Raw genomic sequence first — 21,763 nt, 5'->3', positions numbered from 1 at the left:
TATTAAAAAATCTTTTTGTTACTGACTTGATGTACAGTGTTATGTTTCAGGTATACAACATAGTCACAATTTTCAGGGTTATATTCCATTATAGTTATTATAAAATACTATTCCTTATGCTGTACAATATATCCTTGTAGCTTATTTACATAATACATAGTAGCTTGTACCTCTTAATCCTCTACTCCTGTATTTTACCCCCCAACCTACCCCCCTCTGGTAACCACTAGTTTGTTCTCTGTATCTGTAAGTCTGTTTCATTGTTGTTATATTCACTCGTTTTAGATTTCTCATATAAGTGACATCATACAGTATTTTTCTCTGTCTGACTCTGGATCCATCTGTGTTGTTACAAACGGCAAAATTTCATTCATTTTTATGCTTGAGTAGTATTCCATTGAATATACTTATATACCACATCTTCTTTATCCATTTACCTGTTAATGGACACAGGTTGCTTCCATGTCTTAGGATTATAAATAATGCTGCTATGAACATTGGTGGCATGTATCTTTTCAAATTAGTCTTTTTTTTTTGAACGTATATCTGGGAGTAGAATTGCTGGATCATATGGTAGTTCTATTTCTCACTTAATGAGTTTTAAATTTCCCAACGTTATTTTTTCTCCCCTATTCACCCCATTCAAACCATTCTACAAATACGAAGACAGACCATGGGTTGTAGAATCCAGCTGAGCTAGGTGCGTGGAATCAGGGTCTGCACTTCTTAGCTGTAGGATCCTGCATAATTTGACTTCTCTGAGCCTCAGTTCCTCATCTGTAGGACAGAGTTAAAGTCTGCTTTTCTTTTGAGAGTTGTTGTGAGGCTTAAATGGGAGGGTACATGCAGAGTGCCCAGTCTGTGTCAATGTTGGGTCCCTCCTTTCCCCAGTGCCTCACACAAAGTTCTGTAAATATTAATAGATGTTGATGAGCTATATTGATATGTACTTCATTGATATCAGAGCTACAATGGTTTATCTAGAACAAAGTAATTCTAATGCACTGGTCTTGGGGAAATGTCTCAGGTTAAAAGTAGGAAGGATCTACTGCATGTGGATGATTCTTGGAGCACAGTTCTTCGAAGGGATGCTTGCCTTCTGATATACCGTAAGGCTTCTTAACCATTTTTGCCATATCCAAGTACAAGCTGTGCTATTATATACTCACAGTTTTGAAACTGTAAATTGGCTTACTTTTTATTTGTCTGTCTTAAGAGGAAACTGTATATTACAACTTGTTCAGTGAGTGACTGCTTTAGGCCTGCCCCCACTTCATGTTAATTTACAGATCCACAGGGTGCTTGTGGTGACCCTTGGTTGTTCTATGTGAGGACCAGATTATAGGTCTTTTTGTGGCTGGAGCTCCCACTTCTATCATTAAGCTGTGTGTGTGTGTGTGTGTGTATGTAAAGATGGGTGCATGATTGGATCTAGAGACTAGAAATAGCAATTTATACCTAGGTATCTCTGCTGCAGATTTAATTTCCAAACTCAAGACCTTACCATTATATAGCTCAGCCATTCCAATTATTTGCTTTCATAACTGAATAGATTCTCTAGGAGGATTCATAGGGTGTAAAAATGCTCCATATGTAAAATTCTCAATATACTTAAAACTTCATGGTGAACTTCTGCTCTTTTGTGCTAAGCGTTTCTCTCTCCATAGTTTTATTTTACAGTGCCAGTAGTCTTCTACAGACTAATACAAAGTCATATAGCATTTCAGGATGAACTTATTTAGATGACATTTTCTTCCAGTGGAGAGAAATTATTGATTTCTTAAAAAATTAGTAGCTGAGGTGTGGGTTCCTGAGACCAACTGTCTATGTTTGTCCAGGGCTGGCTTACAGCTAAAGGGCCTTTAATAGATGTGATTGACTCAGATAAAGGAACAGTAATTGGGGCAGTATCTGAAGGCAAAGGTTATTTGTTGCTCACAGCGGTAAAGGCATTGAGACGCAAGCAGGGCCAGGCTCTGAAAACAAGCTAAAGGCAATAGTCATGCCAGGTTGTGCAATGGTGGCTAGAGCTTATGGTTGGGTAGGTTCTGCAGTCAAGAGTCCCAAGTCCAAACAAAGTTTGTAAATTTAGACATAGAAAAGGAGGCAGCAATACCCTAGCACCGAGTATGAAGGCTTATGGTGAGTGTCCATGTATATATGTAACAGACCCTTGCCAATGAGAAGCTGACCACAGCCCACGCCCAGGAGAGCTGTGAGATGACCTGCATCTCCACATTTAGCTCCCCCGTTGTCAGCAGGCTGGACTTCTTTGTTTATACCATTTAGATCATGTACCATTTCATCGGCCCTATTTACTTAGTCTTCTCACTTCAGCTTCGTCCTCTCTCCCACATGCATGTTGCGTTCTTAGTCACTCAGTCATATCTGACTCTTGCGACCCCATGGACTGTAGCCTGCCAGGCTCCTCTGTCCATGGGGTACCCAGGCAAAAATACTGGAGTGAGCTGCTGTTTCCTCCTCCTGGGCATCTTCCTGACCCAGGGATTGAACCTGCGTCTCCTGTGTCTCCTGCATTGCAGGTGGATTCTACCTACTGAGTCATCAGGGAAGCCCTACCCAAATCCCATCTACCACCTCCCAATACAATTATCTTCCATTGCAAGTCACAGCAACTTCTGGTAATTTGGTTTGAACCATGAAAAATGCTGGTCAGTTGCTGCCTATTTTTCATGACTGCAGTATCTAAATGCTTCAGTCCTTTCCTAGAAAGGGTTGAGTGGCTATCTCTGCCCTGACTCTGAGAGTGTATGAGTGCTGGTTTTCTGAAGCAGGGAACATCTCTGTGGCTTGCCCAGCCCAAAACCTTGTTGGCCGCCTTCTCCCTTCTGGCAGCTTTCTGGACGGTGTTATCTATCCCTTCGTCTCTGAGGGAATCCCAGCCCTGGAGGAAGGGACTGGGCAGGAGGCAGGATACCTTCAGCAAACACTTGGTGAGTATGAGTCATCAAATCTGATGACCTTTCCATTTGTTATCTGTTTCCATGGTCATTGCCAGGTCTCAGGATGGGAAACAGCCTTCCACACAGTGAATCATTACACTACTCCTCCTCAACAACTTCCACCCTCTTCCTGCTGGTGGGTGGGTAAGGAGGTATGGAGATGCTCTGCACACTACCTTTGAGCTCACTTTTCTCCTCCTGCAATTCCCTCCCACGACTACAGGGTTTCTTTATCTTTCAAGACCTAGCTCAAACACCACCTCCCTTGGAAGCCTTGTCAAGACTGCCATGGTATAGGCAGCCCTCCTTCCTCTGGGAGCTCACAGCACTGTGTTCCCCTGAGTTCAGGCACATTGCACATGGTATTATTAGTTTATATACGAGTCATTCCCATCTTTTGTTCTAGACTGTGAGCTTCTCACAGGCTAGTGTAAGCCTTATTCATTTGAGTATAATCAGAGCTTTAGTTCCATACCTGGCTCTTAACAGGTACTCAGAAAATGTTAACTGAATGAGTGCAGGAAAAAGGGAGGAGAACTGGTCTTCTGTTAGTTTATTGAGCAAAATATGGGTAGGAAGATTCAATGAGCCAGACCCAGTAAAGAGAGCAATGGTGCTTTAATGAAACTGTTTTTCAAATCTGCAAACACATTAGCTGTGAAGTAAATGCTTTTATTCTTTCCAGAGAACAGATTTCCAAACAACGATCACAATATTTAGGTTAATAAGATGCTGGACAGATAAGTAGTCAAAGAATGTCCTAAAACAACAATTCCATCAACTAATATATCAAATGCAAATTTACTGACATCAAGAGACTATGTTTATAGTTACATGGCTACAAACAAGACTTTATTACAGTAATCAAGTTCATAAAACTAGAAAAAAAAAAAAGCCATATAACAAAAAGGCCTTTCATAAGCTATTAAATGAGCACACACAATAGACAAACCAATTTTATATTTGAAGCAGCGTATAGCACCAACATGTTGGCAGGACCAGTAGAGGGGTAGGCCACTGGACGGAACAGGAGGGTATCAGCCATCAGCTACTTCAAGCCCCTTATTTTACAGATGGTGAAATGGAGGCTCAGAGAGATGGAGTGCCTTGTCCAAAGTCACACAACACAGGAACACAGGATTGGCTAGACAGCGATCCAGGACACCCAGCTCTAGGTAAGTGCTCTATTTTAACATACAGATAACTCTACTTAATTCAATATATTTTTTTTTCTATTAACAGATCTACCATAAAAAGTCTACAGTCATAACACACTCTGGTATTACATTTATTGAGAAAGGACTGACATGTACTGTGATTCACTTCTTAGTAAAATTCAGTGTAATCACTCAGATGACACTACCTTAGTTGCAAATTGAGACAAAGGCATCTGGAGGGAAAGTTTGGCACATCTTCCACTACCTAAACTAACTTATGCCTCAAAATTACTAAATCATTGGTATAATTTTTTTTTGGATAGTTGAAAGATTAGTAAAGTACAAAAATAGTCCCAATAGAGAGAAAGCAAATTAGGTCTTTGCTTTAAGGGGTAAGTATGGCACTTTTTATTTTAATAATAAGGAAATGTAAAAACCTGATTCTTTTTAGAAAAAACCTACAGCTTGTGAACCACATGGTATAGAAAGTGTTTCTCTCTGTTAAAAAAAAAAAAAAAAAGTGTGTGTCTGTAAAATACTTTGGAGTCATGAAATTCTTGCCATGGTCCTGAGGCGTCAATTGGACAGATTAATGATGAACTAAAGAAGAATCAAGAATGGAAAAAGAGATCACTGTTAATAGAGGCAGAATTAAAGACAAAGTATAGTGAACATATTTAAATAGCCTCATAGATATGAAGCCAGGAAGTTGCATGTACATAAGTGATTGTGTCATTATAGTGGTAGTTTGGAAAAAATAAAACACATTGGGCATTTGTCCATCATTATAAACCAGCTGCTGTCTAATAGTTAAACTGTGGCTTTACTAGTAGAATAAAGCCTGATAAATAAAAGTGACTTCTGCATATCATATATATGTATACATATATTATATTTTTCTCACATAGACGTCTCATAATAAGTAAATCAACACTTAGCTACAATTTTTCCCCCTTGGGTCCAGCATCAAAGGACCTGATATCACTTTTCTTAAACATGCCCTACACCTGGTCAGGAGGTTATATGATGTTCATACTTGTGGCCTTTATGATATCTGGCTAGCAAAAATAAAAAAAAATCTCCTGGGACCTCAAGTCCATTCCTTACCACTACAAGCATATTAACAAATATATAGCAAACCATACTTGTTTTCTAATAGGGAAAAGAACATGTTTTAGTACTAAAGAATAAACTATGCTTGCTACCAAAAATGTGTATATAACAGTATAATAAAAGTAATTTCATGAAAATATTTTGTAACAAGCTACATTATAAATATTCAAAGGAACATGGTAAAAATCAGAGTGAAAATAAGATTAGTGTTCTGAAACTTATCAGTAGAAAAATACACCTATTAAAAAAGAAAGAATGTCTCATTAAGTGATGCAGTACATGTAAAGTTGTCTTCTTAATGTATATTTCAAATTTCACCTTTTGAAAGGAAAAACCTTTCTCCACCAACGGTGCCTATAATATACTTGGAAACTGGGCCCTTTGCAGAACCAAGTGTGGATGACAAGAAGGTAAGGGCAGTGGCATGATTTCCACATGATCCTGGAGGAGTGAGGGCAGTTCACAATGCTAGATAGGTGACTTGCAGAAATACGGAATAGATTTGAGCAGTCTGAAAACAGTACTGTATTTGTTCACCCACAATTAACATAATACTCAAAGCTTAGGTGTTAGATTTAAAAACAGGCTTGCACTGCAGGGCAAGATTGTACAGAACTAGGGAAAACCATTGTAAATAATTCCTTCTTGGGGTTGAATCCTTTCTGAGAATACTTTTAACTTTTCATTAGTAATTTTTAATGAATGGAATTTGAATTAAAATATCAAAGGTCTGGTGCATGGTTTGGGCCCATAAATAAGTGTTTAGGAATACCCTCTCCTCCTCTTAGTTAACAGTATGCCCTCTGCCACAGGAGACAACCTTCTTTGGGGATCCCCACTAGCCATTCTGGGTGTGTGTGGCAGTAATATCCAGGCCCAGAGGAAAATCAAGGAACTGTGAGCCCAAGTAGTGAAACAAGCCCCTCTGATGGTGTGAGGACCAGGCAGGGATGATGCAGATGCTGCAGATACTTGAAAAGAGCTTATGTGTCCGATACCTTTACATTCTTTGTATATTTCTTTCCCACCATGATCTACCCATTTGGGAATGGGGAGGTGGACATTAATTCTGAAGACATGATCTGGCTGCAGAGGAAAGATAAGAGGGAAGGCAGAGAAAGTGAGCTAAATCACAAAGTTAGGCCACAAAGAGCAGCTGGTTTTCACGCATTCCTGCTCTTCTCTTGGCCGGGCTCATGGCCGCTCTGTCTAGTTCCCATCGTTACAGTAGGAATTTCAGGTGTCTACCCCCGGTTCAGAGACCATGAGCCCTGGGGCACAGCTGCCTAGGGTGCCCCCAAGGGCTGCCTCCCATTTCCTACATAGATTCAGGATCGCTGAAACCTGAAATCCCTTGGTGAAAGAATGCTCATATTATAAAAGGGCTTTTAGTTCAGTTTAAAAATTTTGATTGGCAGGTCAGCACGGTTTCAAGAGGAGAGAGATGACTTCATTACTCAACTACGATGAATATAGGCTGTAGGGTGTTCTTTTTGTACAATAACGACAAGAAAAGAATTTAATTCTACCTACACACAGCTTGAGATAAAGGTATAACTTCTTGAGTCGAACTGATAGTATGGAGGGAGAGACATTTTAATTGGGAAATAAGCTTTGAGATGTGTATATACAAACACACACATATATATACACAAAACATTTCTCATCCACATATACTATACAGATTGGCACAACTCTTAAGAATAGACTACGACAAAAATTTTAGGACCAGTTATCCTTGGCATTTTAATCTAGACGACTGCTTAGGTAATTTAGGTTTTAACTGGATCACTGATATATTTGTTTTCTTTTTAAAGGCCAGACCAACTTTTCCTTCAGCGGTAACTAATAGGACACCATAGTTAACAAATGGGAAACAAGATTATTATTCTGTATTAATTCAGTAAAAGGAAAGAAAAACTTGGAAGGTAAAGACTTCAGAGTCCATAATTCCAAGTTAAGAGCATTTTAGTTATTAGCAGTGGTTACCAAATAAGCTGAAGGTAAATCTTTTCAAGGAGCTGCTCATCATTTGCTTTGTTGAGAAGAGGGGAGGATCCACTTCACTACTTCTCTATAAGATGGTGCAGGTCTTCTTATCCTTGAAGGGGTTTTCTGAAGTTGGTATCCCCATCAGCAGAGGGTCATTCCTGGCATGTTCCTCACAGTAGGACATGAGGTCTGCTGATGCCTTTGAAACCTGGTGTGTAGACAAACCCAAGGAAACAAAATATTTATAGGATGCAACTAGAGATGATCATTATAAGTGAAATAAGTCAGAAACAGACAAATATGCTATCATTTATATGTGGAATCTAAAATTGGCACAAATGAGTCTATCTACAAAACAGATTTATCGATGGAGAACAGACTTGTAGAGGAATGAACTAAGAGTTTGGGGTTGGTAGATACAAACTACTGCATTTAGAATGGAGAAACAATGAGGTCCTAATGTATATAGCACAGGGAACCATATTCAATATCCCGTGATAAACCATAATGGCAAAGAATGTATATATATAAAAGAATATATAAGTTTATAACTAAGTCACTTTGCTGTACAGCAGAGGTTGGTACAACACTGTAAATCAACTGTTTAGATAAAACAATTTTTTTAAAAAGAATATTTACAAACTCGAAAGGTATTTGCATGCTAACCCACTGGGTGGAAGACTGTGGGAGAACAGGATAACCAGAGTCTTGAAGTATCACTCCCAGGTTACCTGTTACACAGAGAGGGCAAAGGTACTTCCAAATGCAGAATCTGGCAGATAAGCCCTTCCTCAACCAAGTGATCAAACTGACATCAGCTGTCTCTTAGGCTGAGTGCAGAAGACATGCCACCAGCCAGCTAGTATTCCGGCCAAAACCTTTAGCCCGAATTTGATCATCAGCAAACAATCTCATTTGCAGTGAGGCCCATTCTGCAAAGTGAGGGGCCTAGAATCTTCAAAACCAGACTGTGAGTTAGATATCAGCAGCTGATCCTGAGTGTAATAACTGTACTGTGATTATGTAGAGGAACATGCCCTTGTACTTAGGAGACAAACGGTGAAGTATTAGGGGTGAAGAGTCATGATGTCTGCAAATAACTTTCAAGAAATTTCAGGAAAAAATTACATCAGTTTTGTATGTGTGCAGAGACAGAAAACAAATATGGTAAAATGCTAATTGGTGAATCTTGGTAAAGAGTATATGGGTGTCTATTGTTACAACTCTTCTGTATGTTTAAAATTTCTCAAAATAAAAACTTGGGAAGAGGGGAAAAAGAAAAACGTCTGAGTTAAAGGAAGGCTCTATCTTAGCTTCTACCCAATTAAAAAAAATAAATTAGAATGCAGAGGAGAACAGAGTTAAAGCACTGAAATAAGGGCTCACAGCCAAATCTCAGGAAGAACAGAGCCATATTTTGGTAGAGTGTCAAGATTTACCATTAAAGATTGGGCTTGGGGAAATAAAAAGAGGGCAAAACCAGCATGGAAAGATGTAGCACCTTACTTTGGCATGAGTTAAAAATGGAAATACCACGCCTTCTTCAGGGGTCTGGGTCAGAGACCCGTTAGAATCATCAGATCAGTGTCCTCAGGCCAGGGGCACAGGCCAGCTGAGCCCTGGCAAATACAGGACAGGCAGCCTCCTGTTTTGAAGACAGGTGACTATCTCCAGGCCCAGAGGAATTTATCAGGTGACTGCTTCAGTATCTAGGAAACAGCATGACTCACAACATTCCAAGGCACTCACTGCTTAGCCCTCTCTGGAGATTTTTGGGGAAATGACTTCTAAGTCAGGTGACCCATCAGATGCCTTCTGGTTTCCTCAGGTCTCAACTAAGGCTGGCATTATTTGCCCTGGATGTAGACTGTGGTCATCAAAGCTCACACACACTGAAAAAGTGCCTTCTCCTCAAAAGGACACCCGACCGTTGACTTGTTATGCCAGGCTCACTCGGCTGCAGTGATAACTCCAGAACACTTCATACATTCCAGAGGGCTGACGAGGGTGTTTATATAAAGTCCACCTGGAACCCCTGTCCCCAGGGAGAAAACAGTGCCAGAAGGCTCTGCTGTGTGTGCCCAGGGAAAGCAAGTCCTCAGGAAATCTTGTCATGGGTTTTAGGTTTTCTGTCCTAACAGACAGGCTCACTTCAGACACTTTGGCTTGCCCATGCTATGTAGAAAAGAAAGTTAAGATTCGGAAACTCTCAGCTTGCTCAGAGGAAATCATGGCACCTGGCTGAATTATATGGCATTATCTTCTCAGAAATATGGCCTGGCCTCAGGAGAGCAGAGAGAGATGGTGAGGAACACGTCTGGCCCACTCGAGGCTCTTACCTTTATTCTCTCAATGGAGGCTTCCATTCTCAACTGCTGCACAGTCCTCCGTGCCTGGGCAATGTTGTTGGTACTGGCTGTCTTGCTCGACATCTTCAGTTAATGGTTTTCACCTGAAATTTAAGAGAACTTTTTTTAAAAGGTGAACTTTTAAAAAAATTGTTTAGACATTCGTAATGCTTTGTGTTACTCGAGGGGAAAAGGATGCATTTCCGGTCACCACAGCTTCTTGGAGGCAGTCACCACGAAGTCGGGAATGCGAGTGGCGGCCTCCGTGTTTAAGCTGGTAATACTTCTGAGCACTTTCGCGAATCTTTCCTCTGCAGAAACCCAATATGTGTGTGCTTAGTTGCTCAGTCGTGTCTGACTCTTGGCGACTCCATGGACTGTAGCTCGCCAGGCTCCTCTGTCCATGGAATTTTCAAGGCAAGAATTACTGGAGTGGGTTACCATTTCCTTCTCCAGGGGATCTTCCCGACCCAGGGATCTAACCTGCGTCTCCTGTGTCTCCTGCATTGGCAGGTGGTTCTTTACTGCTGTGCCAAAAATCCAGTACTAGCAGTTTAATCCTTGTGCCCTATATACAGCATAAAATAGCCTTTCTTAGGATTTTCTAAGGGGAAACACACAAAAACATCCATGGTGATTTCAAGGCCTCCAGCACACATAGGCCACATCCCCTATGCAGGTTAACATAATTACTGCCGTGCACCTTAATAGAAGGTTTAGATTTCATTTCGTTTTGGCTCTCTTACCCAATTATTATGCTGATGTGAATCCTGGCAACAGAAAAACGGCAAATGAGAGTGCTTCTGGAAAACTGTACACAAAGGGTGCGTTTTTAGGAGATATCAAGATTTGCAATCATTTGGAGAATGTTAGGCAGATAAGGAACCCCTTATTCAGGAAAAAAGTAGGAACTTTTACAGCCTCAAGCCTGAAATATTTAATGGAACTTCATCAGTCCCCTCCCTCACTGCCCTCTCTGCACCGCACTGACCCCCTCCCCCCCCCCGCCACCACTTTGATCTCTCTGGCTTCATCCTGGTGGCCAGGGTAATCCCACACTTCCACTGCATGTTCGTGGGCTGACTCTCCTCTTGGGTCTGAGCCTGTGGCTTTTAGGCTGCCCTGTTTCTATCTCCCCAGCCACCTGGTGCAAAGCAGAGGAAATTTCTGGACCTTGAGCTTCGACCTGTCTAGTTGTTCCATGGCAGAGTCCAATGGGAAGGCAGGCTAGGGAAAGGCACTGCCTGGTGCCCCTGCCATATATGTCCAGGACCTTTCTTGGCACGGTGGCACTGGAAGAGATCGCAGGTCTGGTAGCAGTGTGGCAGTTTTATGACTCAGAGCAGGTGGACAGTAGGTGTGTCTCCCCATGCTATGCACGGGGCTCAGCAAAGTCTGGTGCTGGCAGCAAACCCAGGCTGACTCAGCCTTCTGGAGGGGCTGCAAGTGCACAGAGTGTATCTGCTGTAAAGGCTCACACCACACAAGGCTCAGAAAACAAACACCCGCAGCTCCAGCGGCATCCACCGGAGATCTACGGCATTCAGAATGCTCCGGGTAGCCAAGTTCAAGGACTTGGGTAGGGCTTGCACCCTCTGAGGTCAGAGGCAGCTTTGGGTCAAATGCCCAAATACAACTGTGCTTTTAACTGCCTGCAGAACTTTGAAATCCTAATTAGCAAGCTTCATGCCCCTGGTTTGGACTCTGCCTTCCAGTTACTAGCTGGGTGAAACTAGGCGGGTTACCCAACTTCTCTGAGCTTGTGTTTTCTCATTTGTAACACAGGGATACTGTGATTTTTGAAGATTCAATTCACTGGTGCACATGTAGTGTTTAGCGAAGGACCAAAGCACCCCACACACAGTAGCTGCTACTGTATTTATCCTCAGGGGTCCCACCCAGCACAAGTAATGGGAATCCCTTGTGTACCTATCTGCCCGCCCCCACCCATCTGGTCAATAGGCCTCTAGGATTTTGAATGACCAGTGTGGGTGGGCATTGGCCCTAAGCAGTTCTGTGGCACTCTGGTGTCATGGCAGAATGGAATGGCTGGAGACAGCCATCTGAGGATTCCCCTAGAGTAAGAGAGCCCAAGCCACGCAGGAAACTGGGAGCAGCCGTCATGTGGCAGGACATGGTGGCCTTGCCTTGGGCGACTGGGTTACAACACACTTCCAGATGAGCTGCGTCTTCCTCTGATTCCTCAGTCATCCTGCCACACCCAAAGGAGAGGCCAAGGGTCCCCTCCTGGTGACCCTGCTCATATCCAGCGGCCTGACCCAGCCCCTTCTGTGCTACCAGCAAGCACTTTTTAATAGAACCTTTGAAACGGGTCTAAGGCAGCAGGCAGCCCCTCTGTGAACAGTCTAAGTGCCCCGATTCAAAACCACACTGGTTTTGTTCCCTGTAACATGTTAAGCTGGGCTCCCCTCCCAGCTGGCGCTGGTTCAGAGGATTGGCCCCCAGCCTCCAGAATGCAAATACGACACCCTTTCTGAGCAGTCTGTGGTTTCCAGGCTGCACCCTCAGGACTTTCTTAATGTTCCCTTCACAGGAAAATAACACCAACCATTCTCTTCTTCATCTCAACCTCCAGGGCATAGAGTTTCCAAGGCCTGAGCAAGTTTTCCTGTAACCGTGGAACATTACACACACGTATCAGGATTGGGTCAGCCGTGGCTCCCGCCCACGTGGCCATAAGCAAATCGTCCACAGTCAGGCTTTATTTATAAAATGCTTGGGTAGGTCCTCCTAAAATTGGTGAGAAACTTTGCATCTGGTACGCAGAGGACTTAACTTCCTGACTGTATTACAGTCAGGATGAAAAAGAGCCAGCGGTTCACAGTTCGTGCTTGCCAGCTTGGGGCCCTGACAGCCCTCCCCACTTCTGACCTCTGTTTTCACTAGCTCCTTCACAGAGAGCCTTCTTCCCATCCCTCAGATGGCTGCCTGTTCCCTTCTATTGCAGACCCCTCTAGAAAAAGTTGTTCACTGGGCCACTGGAAAAGTACATCGTCTCTTATGATAACATGCTTCCAATGGAGAAGTCAAATCAAAATTATATTGTTTTAACCCAAGAAGCCTCTTCAAGGAACTTGGGCGGCTGAGCTGCCTCATGTGTCTGAGAGCAAGGTCACACACGGGCTGCCTGACGTCAGACTGGTGGGCGGTGTTTACTGGAGCGGGAGGTCTCCCGAGGACTTCCTCCCCTTTTGCAGCTGCTCTGCATCTCCTCAACAGCTGGGCCGGGGCAGAACCAGATGGACAGACTGGGACACAAACATCTCTGAGTGTCTCTGCACCCTCAGAGGGTTTCTTTGGTCTTTCCTCAACGGCATGGATGTCTGGCTGTTTGTTTGTGCTATTACTTGGATTAAAAAAAAAAAAAAACTTGCTTTATTCTTATTCCAAGAATAGCTTCCAAGACAAACAACACCTGATATTCCTGTGGAACCTCAGAGCATACATGTACTTTCATCTACATTCATCTGTGAAGCCTCACTCTCAGCCTGAAAGGTGTGTTACTTTTTCATCCTTGTTTTATAGATGAGGAAACTAAAATTAGAAAAACGTGCTCCCAGTTTATCCAGCTCAGAGCCTGGAACCAGCTCGTAAGCTTCTGTATCCCGGAAGTCACACTTCCTACTGTATCATGAAAGGATGCAATTCCAATTAATTAGATTCACAAACACTCAGGGCATCACTGAACAGTCCACGATGTGGTTCCAATCAAGGGTGACCTTGACACCCCATGACCCGGAGTTGTGGCCTTGCTGATGGCTTCACATTTGTACAATACTCTTTCTGGTGCAGAAGGCATCTGTTTGTCTGTCTGGTGCTCTGGAAGACAGGTCTCCCCTGTCACATCCATGAGCAAAGCAAGAATGTTCTTGCTGTGGCTACTAGGCAAGGACTGAGGTTAGTATCTGAACATCCTGAGTCCCCAGGGGTCCATCCTACCCAGAAGGGCCCAGGCCTGTGCCTGCGCTGTGCAGAACCCAGGTCTGATAAAACTCTGGCTCTTGCTTCTGCAGCCTGGTTTTCAGTTTTACATGTGGCTGAGAGATTTGAATAAACACAGCATTAGTAACAAAGTAGCATTTAGCTATTCAAATGCTCTGCATTGGTTCAAATGCTATTATTCATCTGAATTCTCAGCTTCCTAGAAATTCCTAGGAACAAGATGTCACATTAGGGAAATGTGGGCATTTTAATCTTTGTCTAGAGGGGCCTGAAGCAGGGAGAGAAGGGTGGGGATGGCAAGGGTATCATAGAGCACACTCTGGCAGGAAGGCACCAGGAAGCCCCAGAATCTGAATCACAAGTCATCAAGGCCTGGCCAGTAATTGAATCATTGGAGTGAAGCCAACATTCTAAGCAAACACACCCCTTGTGGCTGCAATAAAAGAGCAGGCTGCAAAACACACACCCACCCACCCGCCCCCCGCCGAGAGAAAAAGCAGGCTTCCACTTACCCTCTTATCCCTCCTTAAACTATTAATATCAATGTCTTACCCCAGCTTTCTTCCTGCACCTCATCTGCTAAAGGACGACAGCAATCTATCTCACAGGCTTGCTGGGATGACACACAGGAGCACCTAGCACTAACACACCTGGTACCCATGGGTGTTTAAGTGTCAAGGAGACGGAGAGATGAGGAAGGCCTGCAAGGAACAGTGGAAGACACACTTAGGGATGGAGAAGAGATAACAAAGTGATAGTGATAGTCCTTTCTTTTTAAAAATTTTGTTTGTTTGCAGTGCTCTGCACGTGGGATCTTGGTTCCTTGACCAGGGATTAAACTCACACCCTCTGCATTGGAAGTGCAGCAGAGTCTTAACCACTGGACCACTGGGGAAGTCCTGATATTCCTTTCCAAGAGAAGTATATATGTAGGCTCAGAATTAGCAGAGTGAAAAAGAAAGAGAACAGTTCTTTCTTAAGCTTGATAACAAGACAAAAACCATGCATCCAATGGGAAACAAAGGTAAAAACTCAGCAAAAGAAGAATTTCAAAGTAATCAGGCAGTAACATCTACTGACAGGGCCTTTGAAGGAATGCTGAGAGAGGACCGTCAAGCCCCTAAGAACTGGTTTTCTATTCTCATAAACACCTATTATTTTCTATCAGAGCCTACAGGCTGAATCCAGACTGCAGATGTGTTTGGTTGGGCCCCACACAGGGTTAACGTGTGTGTGTGTGTGTGTGTGTGTGTGTGAAACAGAAACATACAGAGAGAAACAATGTATGTGTTTTAACTGTCAACATTTGAAAAATAGAGAGATTTCATTTAAAAAAGAGAAATCTCTAGAAAAGTCAGAAAATCTTTTAACAGTGGGCTAAATCTTAGTAGGTGCACACGTACCAGATCCTCTGTTTTAGCTTATACCAGCCTTTACACTCTGCCTTGGATGCTCAGCTCTGAGTGTATGCTCGAGGATTAGGCTAGGGGACTTGGGTTCACTCCTGCCCCCGACCGTTCCTAGCTTTAGTGCCCTCTGTGACACTTGTACCCTTTCTAAACCTCAACTTTCTCATGGGAAAAATGGGGATAATAATACTTCTCTGTCTCAAAGGCATCAGATAAGCATGTGAGTCTAGTAAATACAGAGAGCAGCTAGTACCTGCATTCTCTGATTGCAGCCCAAGGGCAGTGCTTTGAGTACCCAAAGGCTCATGTTCCCTCTCTTCCAGCTGAGCCCTGCTACTGCAGTGTCATCAGCTGAACTGTGTCCCCAGAAGTTTCATAGGTTGAAGTCTTAACTCCCCCAGAATTCATAATGTGACTGCATCGAGATATAGGGTCCCTAAAGAGGTAATTAAGTTAAAATGAGCTCATTAGGGTGGGGGCCTCCTAGGAAGCAGCAATTTGGCCACAGCAGGGGACAGAAAAATGGCCATGTGAACACACAGGGAGAAGGTGGGCACCTACAAGCCAAAGAGAAAGGTCTCAAGAAGCCAACCCTCGCCAACACTTTAACTGCAAACTTGTAGCCTATAGAATCGTAGGAAATTAAATTTCGGTTGTTTAAGCCCCTCAGCCTGTGTCACTTGGTGTTAGCAGCCCAAGCAAACGAATATCCCCAGGTGCTCTCACAGCTAGGGTCTGGATGATGCAGGCTTTGCTGACCTCATGCATTCGAGAGGGATCTGGAAGGTGGAAGTGAGAAGGCACCTTCTTGCTGCTCGGCTTATTTCTGATGGCTAACTAGGTGGGAGGCAACCTGCTCCTGGCACCCCAGTGTGCAGTCACTAGTAGCATGGTGCTAAGAAGCTGTGTGGCTGCAGCAGCCTGCTAGTTATGCTGCAGGGCCCCTGGGCACCAGTTCTGTGGTGCTAGCTAGAAGTTGTCTGGGGGGCTCCACTGAGAGCCTGTGTCTCCATTCGTTCCATTGACTACACAGGCACACAATCCCCTATATTAAAGCTCATTCTGCTAACACCCCCAAGAACGCTTTTGATTTGCTGGACCTAAACCCCAACTGATTCACAACTGTTAATCTATTGTTTTGTAATCTGTAAATAACTTACAAAGATTAGCTATGATTTCTACTTTCATACTATTATTGCTGAACACACCAAATTCTACAACTTGAAAAGGAAAGCTAAGGCAGAATTCTTCTTCCCAAACAGAGCTTGCAGGCAAGAAGGCCATGGGTAGCTGAACATGTGACTAGCTGCCTGCATGTCCTGCCCTGCTCCTGTTCAGTTTTGAGAACAAAGGGTGAAAAGAACAAGTTATTGGCCTATGGGGACGAAAAGTAAGACAAAGAGATGAGGAAGGCCTGCATGGAACAATGGAAGACATGCCTTGGGATGAGAAGAGATAACAAAGTCATGGTGATATTCCTTTCTATTTTTTTGGCTGCACTGTGGGGCATGTGGGATCTTAGTTCTCTGACCAGGGATTGAACCTGCGACCTCTGCATTGGAAGTGTGGCAAAGTCTTAACCCCTGGACTGCCGGTGAAGTCCTGATATTCCTTTCTAAGAGAAGTATATGTAGGTTCAGAATAAGCAGAGTGAAAAAGAAAGAGAACAGTCTCTCTCAAGACCTCAACAGAGCTCTTCTTCTAAAAGCAGATGTTTTTATACTTGTTAACCCTTTGAGGTCCTTGTCTGGTATATTTGATTAGTTGATTTTACCTGCCATCCAGGGCACCTGTGCTTGAATAATGATGATGTTACTGTTACTGTCATCATGATAAAATTAAAAAAACTAATACTACTTGTTGAGTATTGAAATATGTGCCAGGTAAGTAAAATCTAAGAATCGTTTCATTTAATCCTCTCAGAGATAAATTCTCTTATCATTTCTGTTTTACAGATGAAGCACAGATGGTGAAAAAAGTCCTGCCAAAGATCACACTGAATTACGTAGCAGAGCTGGGACTCAGGGCCACCTGACTTGCAAGGTCATCCTCTCCATTGCCAATCTATACTGCATAGGCCTCTGAACATCAAAAGACACAGGAAGAAATTGAGAGAAAGCAAGGCTAAGCGTCAGCCAGAAGCACTGGACAAGGAAGACAAGGCCTCCCTTTCAGGGCCTGTTGCCCCTTCAGTTAGGTGGTCTCCACAGCCATGACGGTAGAAGTGGGGAGTTGAATGGCCTTGAGAGAAGACCAAAGTGAAGAAGAACTGGTCGCTCTTATTTTAAGAGAAGGACCGCCCCGGATTTCAGGTAGGACTCTTGCTAAAGACACAGGATGGTTCCCATCCTCCTCCTGTGTCCCAGGGAAGCTGGCAGGGAGCCATGTGCCAGTGAGCCAGTCCTGGGTAATAAATCAGAGGACAGAGCTGCAGAGCCTGAGCAGCTGGTTCCTAACTTCACGGTGTATCCAGAACACCTGGGGCACTTGCTAAAAAAACCCAATCTATATCAGAGGCAGGACCCAAGAATCTGTGTTTATAGGCTTCCTAGAGAACGCTCATATAGGTCCTCCTGAGAAACACCGGTGACGATTATCAGAGTCCTACCTCTGGGTTCTACCCACGTTTATTTCTGCCTGGGTCTTAGAACAGGTCAGCTTAAAAGAACGCCACTTCCTACCTATGCTTAACTTTTCAAAGGTCTGAACAAGTCCTGGGAAATTCTAACTCCTTCTCATGACCTTAACCTACAGGATTAACCCTCCCTCAGTTTGAAATAGTTCTTAGTACTTAACATCCTTCTTTGTAACTCAAGTCTAAATTTGTTTTCCTAACAACTACTACTTCCTTCTGGAAAATGTCTCGTCCCTGGCATCTGTGATGTTAGGCTGTCCTGTTCTTGCCTGTCTGGTGCTATTCCTTTCTGCAGCTCTTGTTCCTGCTTCTGACTTTGGTTTTCTCAGGGGCTTAGTCTTGGAGGGCTGCAGAAAGAGCCTTTATAGTCAGATAAATTCGAATCCTGTCTCCTCATGGACTACTACCCAGAACTGCTTTACTTCTCTGGCCTTCAGTTCCCTCATCCGTAAAATGGGAAGAGATAATAATAGTACATACCTAATAGGGTTGAACCAGGAGGAAATGGGAGAACATATGTAAATTACTCAGCACCTGCCTGACCCACACTGGTCCTCAGTGCCGTAGATGTTGATCCTAAAGAACTTTAGCTAAGACCAACATGCTTCCCGTGAATACAACCCTGACCTTTTACCTTAATTCCAATGTCTAAATAAAAGCCTATTTTGATTTACACTCGAATGCTGCACAGTTGCTTCAAACACAACACATCTAAAATCCAATACAACATTGCCACCTGCCCCAACCATTCTCATGTCCCTTTCTCAGCACCACTACTGTTCTGGCCACAGGACATCTTTCCAGTTCCTAAAACCGACCTTTGTCTGACAGAAATGTGAGCCACTTGTGAGGTTAAATTTTCTAGTGGCCACATGAAAAAAAAAAAAAAGAAAGTGAAATTAATTTAGCTCAATGTGACCAAAATTAAACCAAATTAATGTTAAAAAACTGGGCTATTTTACTCTTTTTGGTACTAAATCTTTGAAACTCAGTGTGCATTTTGCACTTACAGCATGTCTTCATTTGAGCCCCACTTTAAGTGCTCACCAGTCACAATGGCTGCCTAACTGGACAGTGCAAAGTTAGACCCTTTAAGAGGGCTTCCCTGCTGGCTCAGACAGTAAAGAATCTGCCTGCAATGCAGGAGACCTGGGTTTGATCGGTGCAAACTTAGATCCTGGCACTTTCCAAATTCTCTTGATTCGTACTTTGACAAATCTTGCATTTAAACTTTTCCCCATTTTCCAGTTTCTATTTTACCTCAGTTTTGGCTCCCAGCACTTCAAGTTAGGTCTACTCATCAGTCTTGAAACCATTCATGTTCCTTATTTGCCTCCAATCTAATCTATCTATCCTCACCAGGATATGATTTGCCTCTAATCTATCCTCACCAGGATATGCTCAGATAAAGTACCATTTTTAGCTTATATCTCTCTGGCTCAGGAAAGTTCCAGGGACTCCCCGGTACCCCTAGGAAGAGTTTAAAAAGGGCTTAGCTTTGCAGTCAAGATCCTCCCCAGTATTTCTGTCCCGTAATAAAAATTCTAATCCTAAAAGCAGCTTATTACTGCCTAGAGCTTACTGTATGCTGGACAGCAGCCTGTAAGCCAATGACTGGCAGTACATTATCCTAGTGAATCCTCACAAATGCCCTGTGAGAAACACTATGCATTTTCATCCCCATTTTATAAATGAAGAAGCTGAGGCATAGACAGGTTAAATATGTACCTAGTGCCACACAACCAGCAAGCTGCCTGGTTGGGATCTGAGCTCAGGCAATGTGATTCCAGAGGCCCAGCTAGAACCTCTCCTGCTCTCTCCTGCTGTAGCCTCAGGGGTCTGTCACCCCATCCCTGGCTTTGTGGGCTGTGTTTTCAAGTCCCATCTGGAAATCTCCACCCAAGTTTTCTGCCTGCTTCTCTTGGCCGATTTATTTTATCTTTTAAAAACATTTATTTCTTTTATTTGGCTGTGTTGGGTCTTAGTTGTGACATGCGGAATCTCTGTTGGGTCACGCAGGGTCTTTCATTGCAGTGAATGGGCTTCTCTAAGCTGCTGCGCACGGGCTGAGTTGTTCCATAGCGTGTGGGATCTTAGTTCCCCGACCAGGGATTGAATAAGCATTCGTCTGCATTGCAAGGTGGACTCTTAACCACTGGACCACTAGGGAAGTCTGTTGGCCAGTTTAAATCCTCTCTTCTTTTAGGCTACTTCACATTTCTCTCTCTTCCAGGAAGGGCTGCCTAACTACTTTTGCTTACAGTGACTAATTCCCCTTAATAGATTCCTGATATTAATATATGTTTGAAGCTCAGGGGCTCAAGGACCCCTAAGGGATGGCCCATGAATGAGATGGGGAGACAGGAAGAGTTATGAACGAAGTCCCTAAAGCTATACACAAAATTTGGTATGTGTGTCTATGTTCTTTTTCTGAAGTGAGGATTTATAGCTATCATCAAACTGTCAACAAGCATCTGCAACCCCATTGATTTCAATGCTTGACTGTATGTTATTTAATGCTTATTGGTAAGTAACTGACTTTGTATGCATGGAGATTATCTTCCCACTAAAGTGTGGGAAGTTTAGCTCAATAATAATAGTCTAGCAAGTACATTTATTCATCACTTACTATGTGCCAGCTACTATATCAAATATTCTCTACAGATAATACTTCACTTAATACTGTCCGCAACTATAAGGTTGAATGTGTTATACTTATTGAAACTGAAGCTTAGGAAGGCTAAGTACTTTCTGATCTTCGAAGCTCAGACAGCTAGAAAGTGGTAGAAACAGATTTGAACCCAGAGGTTTTCTGCTTCAAAGCCACACCCTTAACCAGGCAGGTGAGATCTCTGTACTATCCTCTCTCTCACATTGACTAACGCAGAGAATTGGGCCTCAATAAATACCTGGGTTAGACTAAGACATGGGATGTAGCAACCAACACAACATCAGCCAGTGTGAACCTATCACCCTGGGGTGTCAATGTACCCAGTGTTTGTTTTCCTAGAGACAGGATACACCCTGCTGCTCCTTCCCACGTGTACCCTGCAAAATACTGCCTGTTCCAAGTCAAAGGTTACCCATCTGCTGGGTTCCCTTCACAGCTCTGAGGAGCTGGGGTGGAGGTCCTGGGACTCTGATGCACTTGATTAGGGCCAGTTTCTGGGGCTGTGAACATTAACCTCCTGCATGGGTTGGCCCCTGAGTGGTGCCCAGATTCTGAGGGCAATGCCACTTTGCACCCTCAGACTGTGCCCCACACAGATTTGCAGTCAGTGAATGTGCACTGAGGGAATGGGTCTCTGACGTGCAAAGTAGGGGAGCAGGGCTCCTCATCACCTACCCCCATATGCCAGGTCAGGGTCCAGCCACGCAGAGGTACGTGTTTACCATCAAGACTGAGGCTGATCTTTACAAACAAGTTTTACTCTCTACCTAGCGTAGCAAGACAAGATATGTGAAATGATATACTTATATCTGCGTGGCTGGCTGAAGTCAGCTGGATGTCCCATTTGTTTATTCATGAATGAATACATAAATGAACAGATGACTTCCATAACTAGTTAGTACTAAAGACAAAGGCTAACACTAACAGTGTGCTTTTTCTGTGCCAGGTACTGTGTTCAGGGCTTTATGTGAACTTATTCTATTTACTCTTTACAATGTCCCTGAAAAGGAAACTATTATGTCACTAGTGCTAGTGTGGTGTTAGTTGCTCAGTTGTGTCTAACTCTTTGTGACTCCATGAACTGGGGCCTGTCAGGCTCCTATGTCCATGGAATTCTCTAGGCAAGAATACTAGCGTGGGTTGCCATTTCCACTCTAGTGGGAAGATCTCCTGGGCATCTTCCTGACCCAGGGATCGAACCTGGGTCTCCCACACTGTGGGCAGATTTTTAACCACCTCAGCCACCAGGAAAGCCCTACATCACTAATTTTTAAGATTTAAAAGAATATACGTGTATAGTCCAGATTTTAAACAATCCAAGAGAGTAGGCAACAAAAACTAGCTGTCCTCCTACTCTGGATTTCACAAGGCAATCACTGTTACTAGTTTCTTGGGTTTTCTTCTGAAGACATCACATGCACATACAAATGTGATTACTCATATATCTGTTTCAAAATTACAAATGAGATTATGTCATATGCATTGCTCTGTACCCTGTTTTTATTTTTAATA

The 21,763-nt window shown here is 43.3% G+C and overlaps 1 protein-coding gene across 4 annotated transcripts in view; it reads right to left on the bottom strand.

The window, feature by feature from the left end:
• Nucleotides 1–3,562: 3,562 nt before the first annotated feature.
• The window catches only part of GNG12 (G protein subunit gamma 12), a 140,497-nt gene continuing 122,296 nt past the window's right edge, over nucleotides 3,563–21,763 (bottom strand). For all 4 annotated transcript variants that reach the window (XM_061411645.1, XM_061411643.1, XM_061411644.1 and 1 more), the window contains 2 exons: nucleotides 9,565–9,677; nucleotides 3,563–7,433 (listed from right to left, as the gene is read on the bottom strand). In XM_061411645.1, the coding sequence (XP_061267629.1) occupies nucleotides 7,308–7,433; nucleotides 9,565–9,657 (219 nt within the window). In that variant the 5' untranslated portion in view covers nucleotides 9,658–9,677 and the 3' untranslated portion in view covers nucleotides 3,563–7,307. The remainder of the gene's footprint in view (nucleotides 7,434–9,564; nucleotides 9,678–21,763) is intronic.

Source organism: Bos javanicus, chromosome 3 (genome assembly GCF_032452875.1).
Source record: "Bos javanicus breed banteng chromosome 3, ARS-OSU_banteng_1.0, whole genome shotgun sequence".
NCBI classification, from domain to species: Eukaryota; Metazoa; Chordata; class Mammalia; order Artiodactyla; family Bovidae; genus Bos; species Bos javanicus.
Note: the sequence above shows the minus strand (reverse complement) of the source record. Positions and strands in the feature narration are given on the sequence as shown.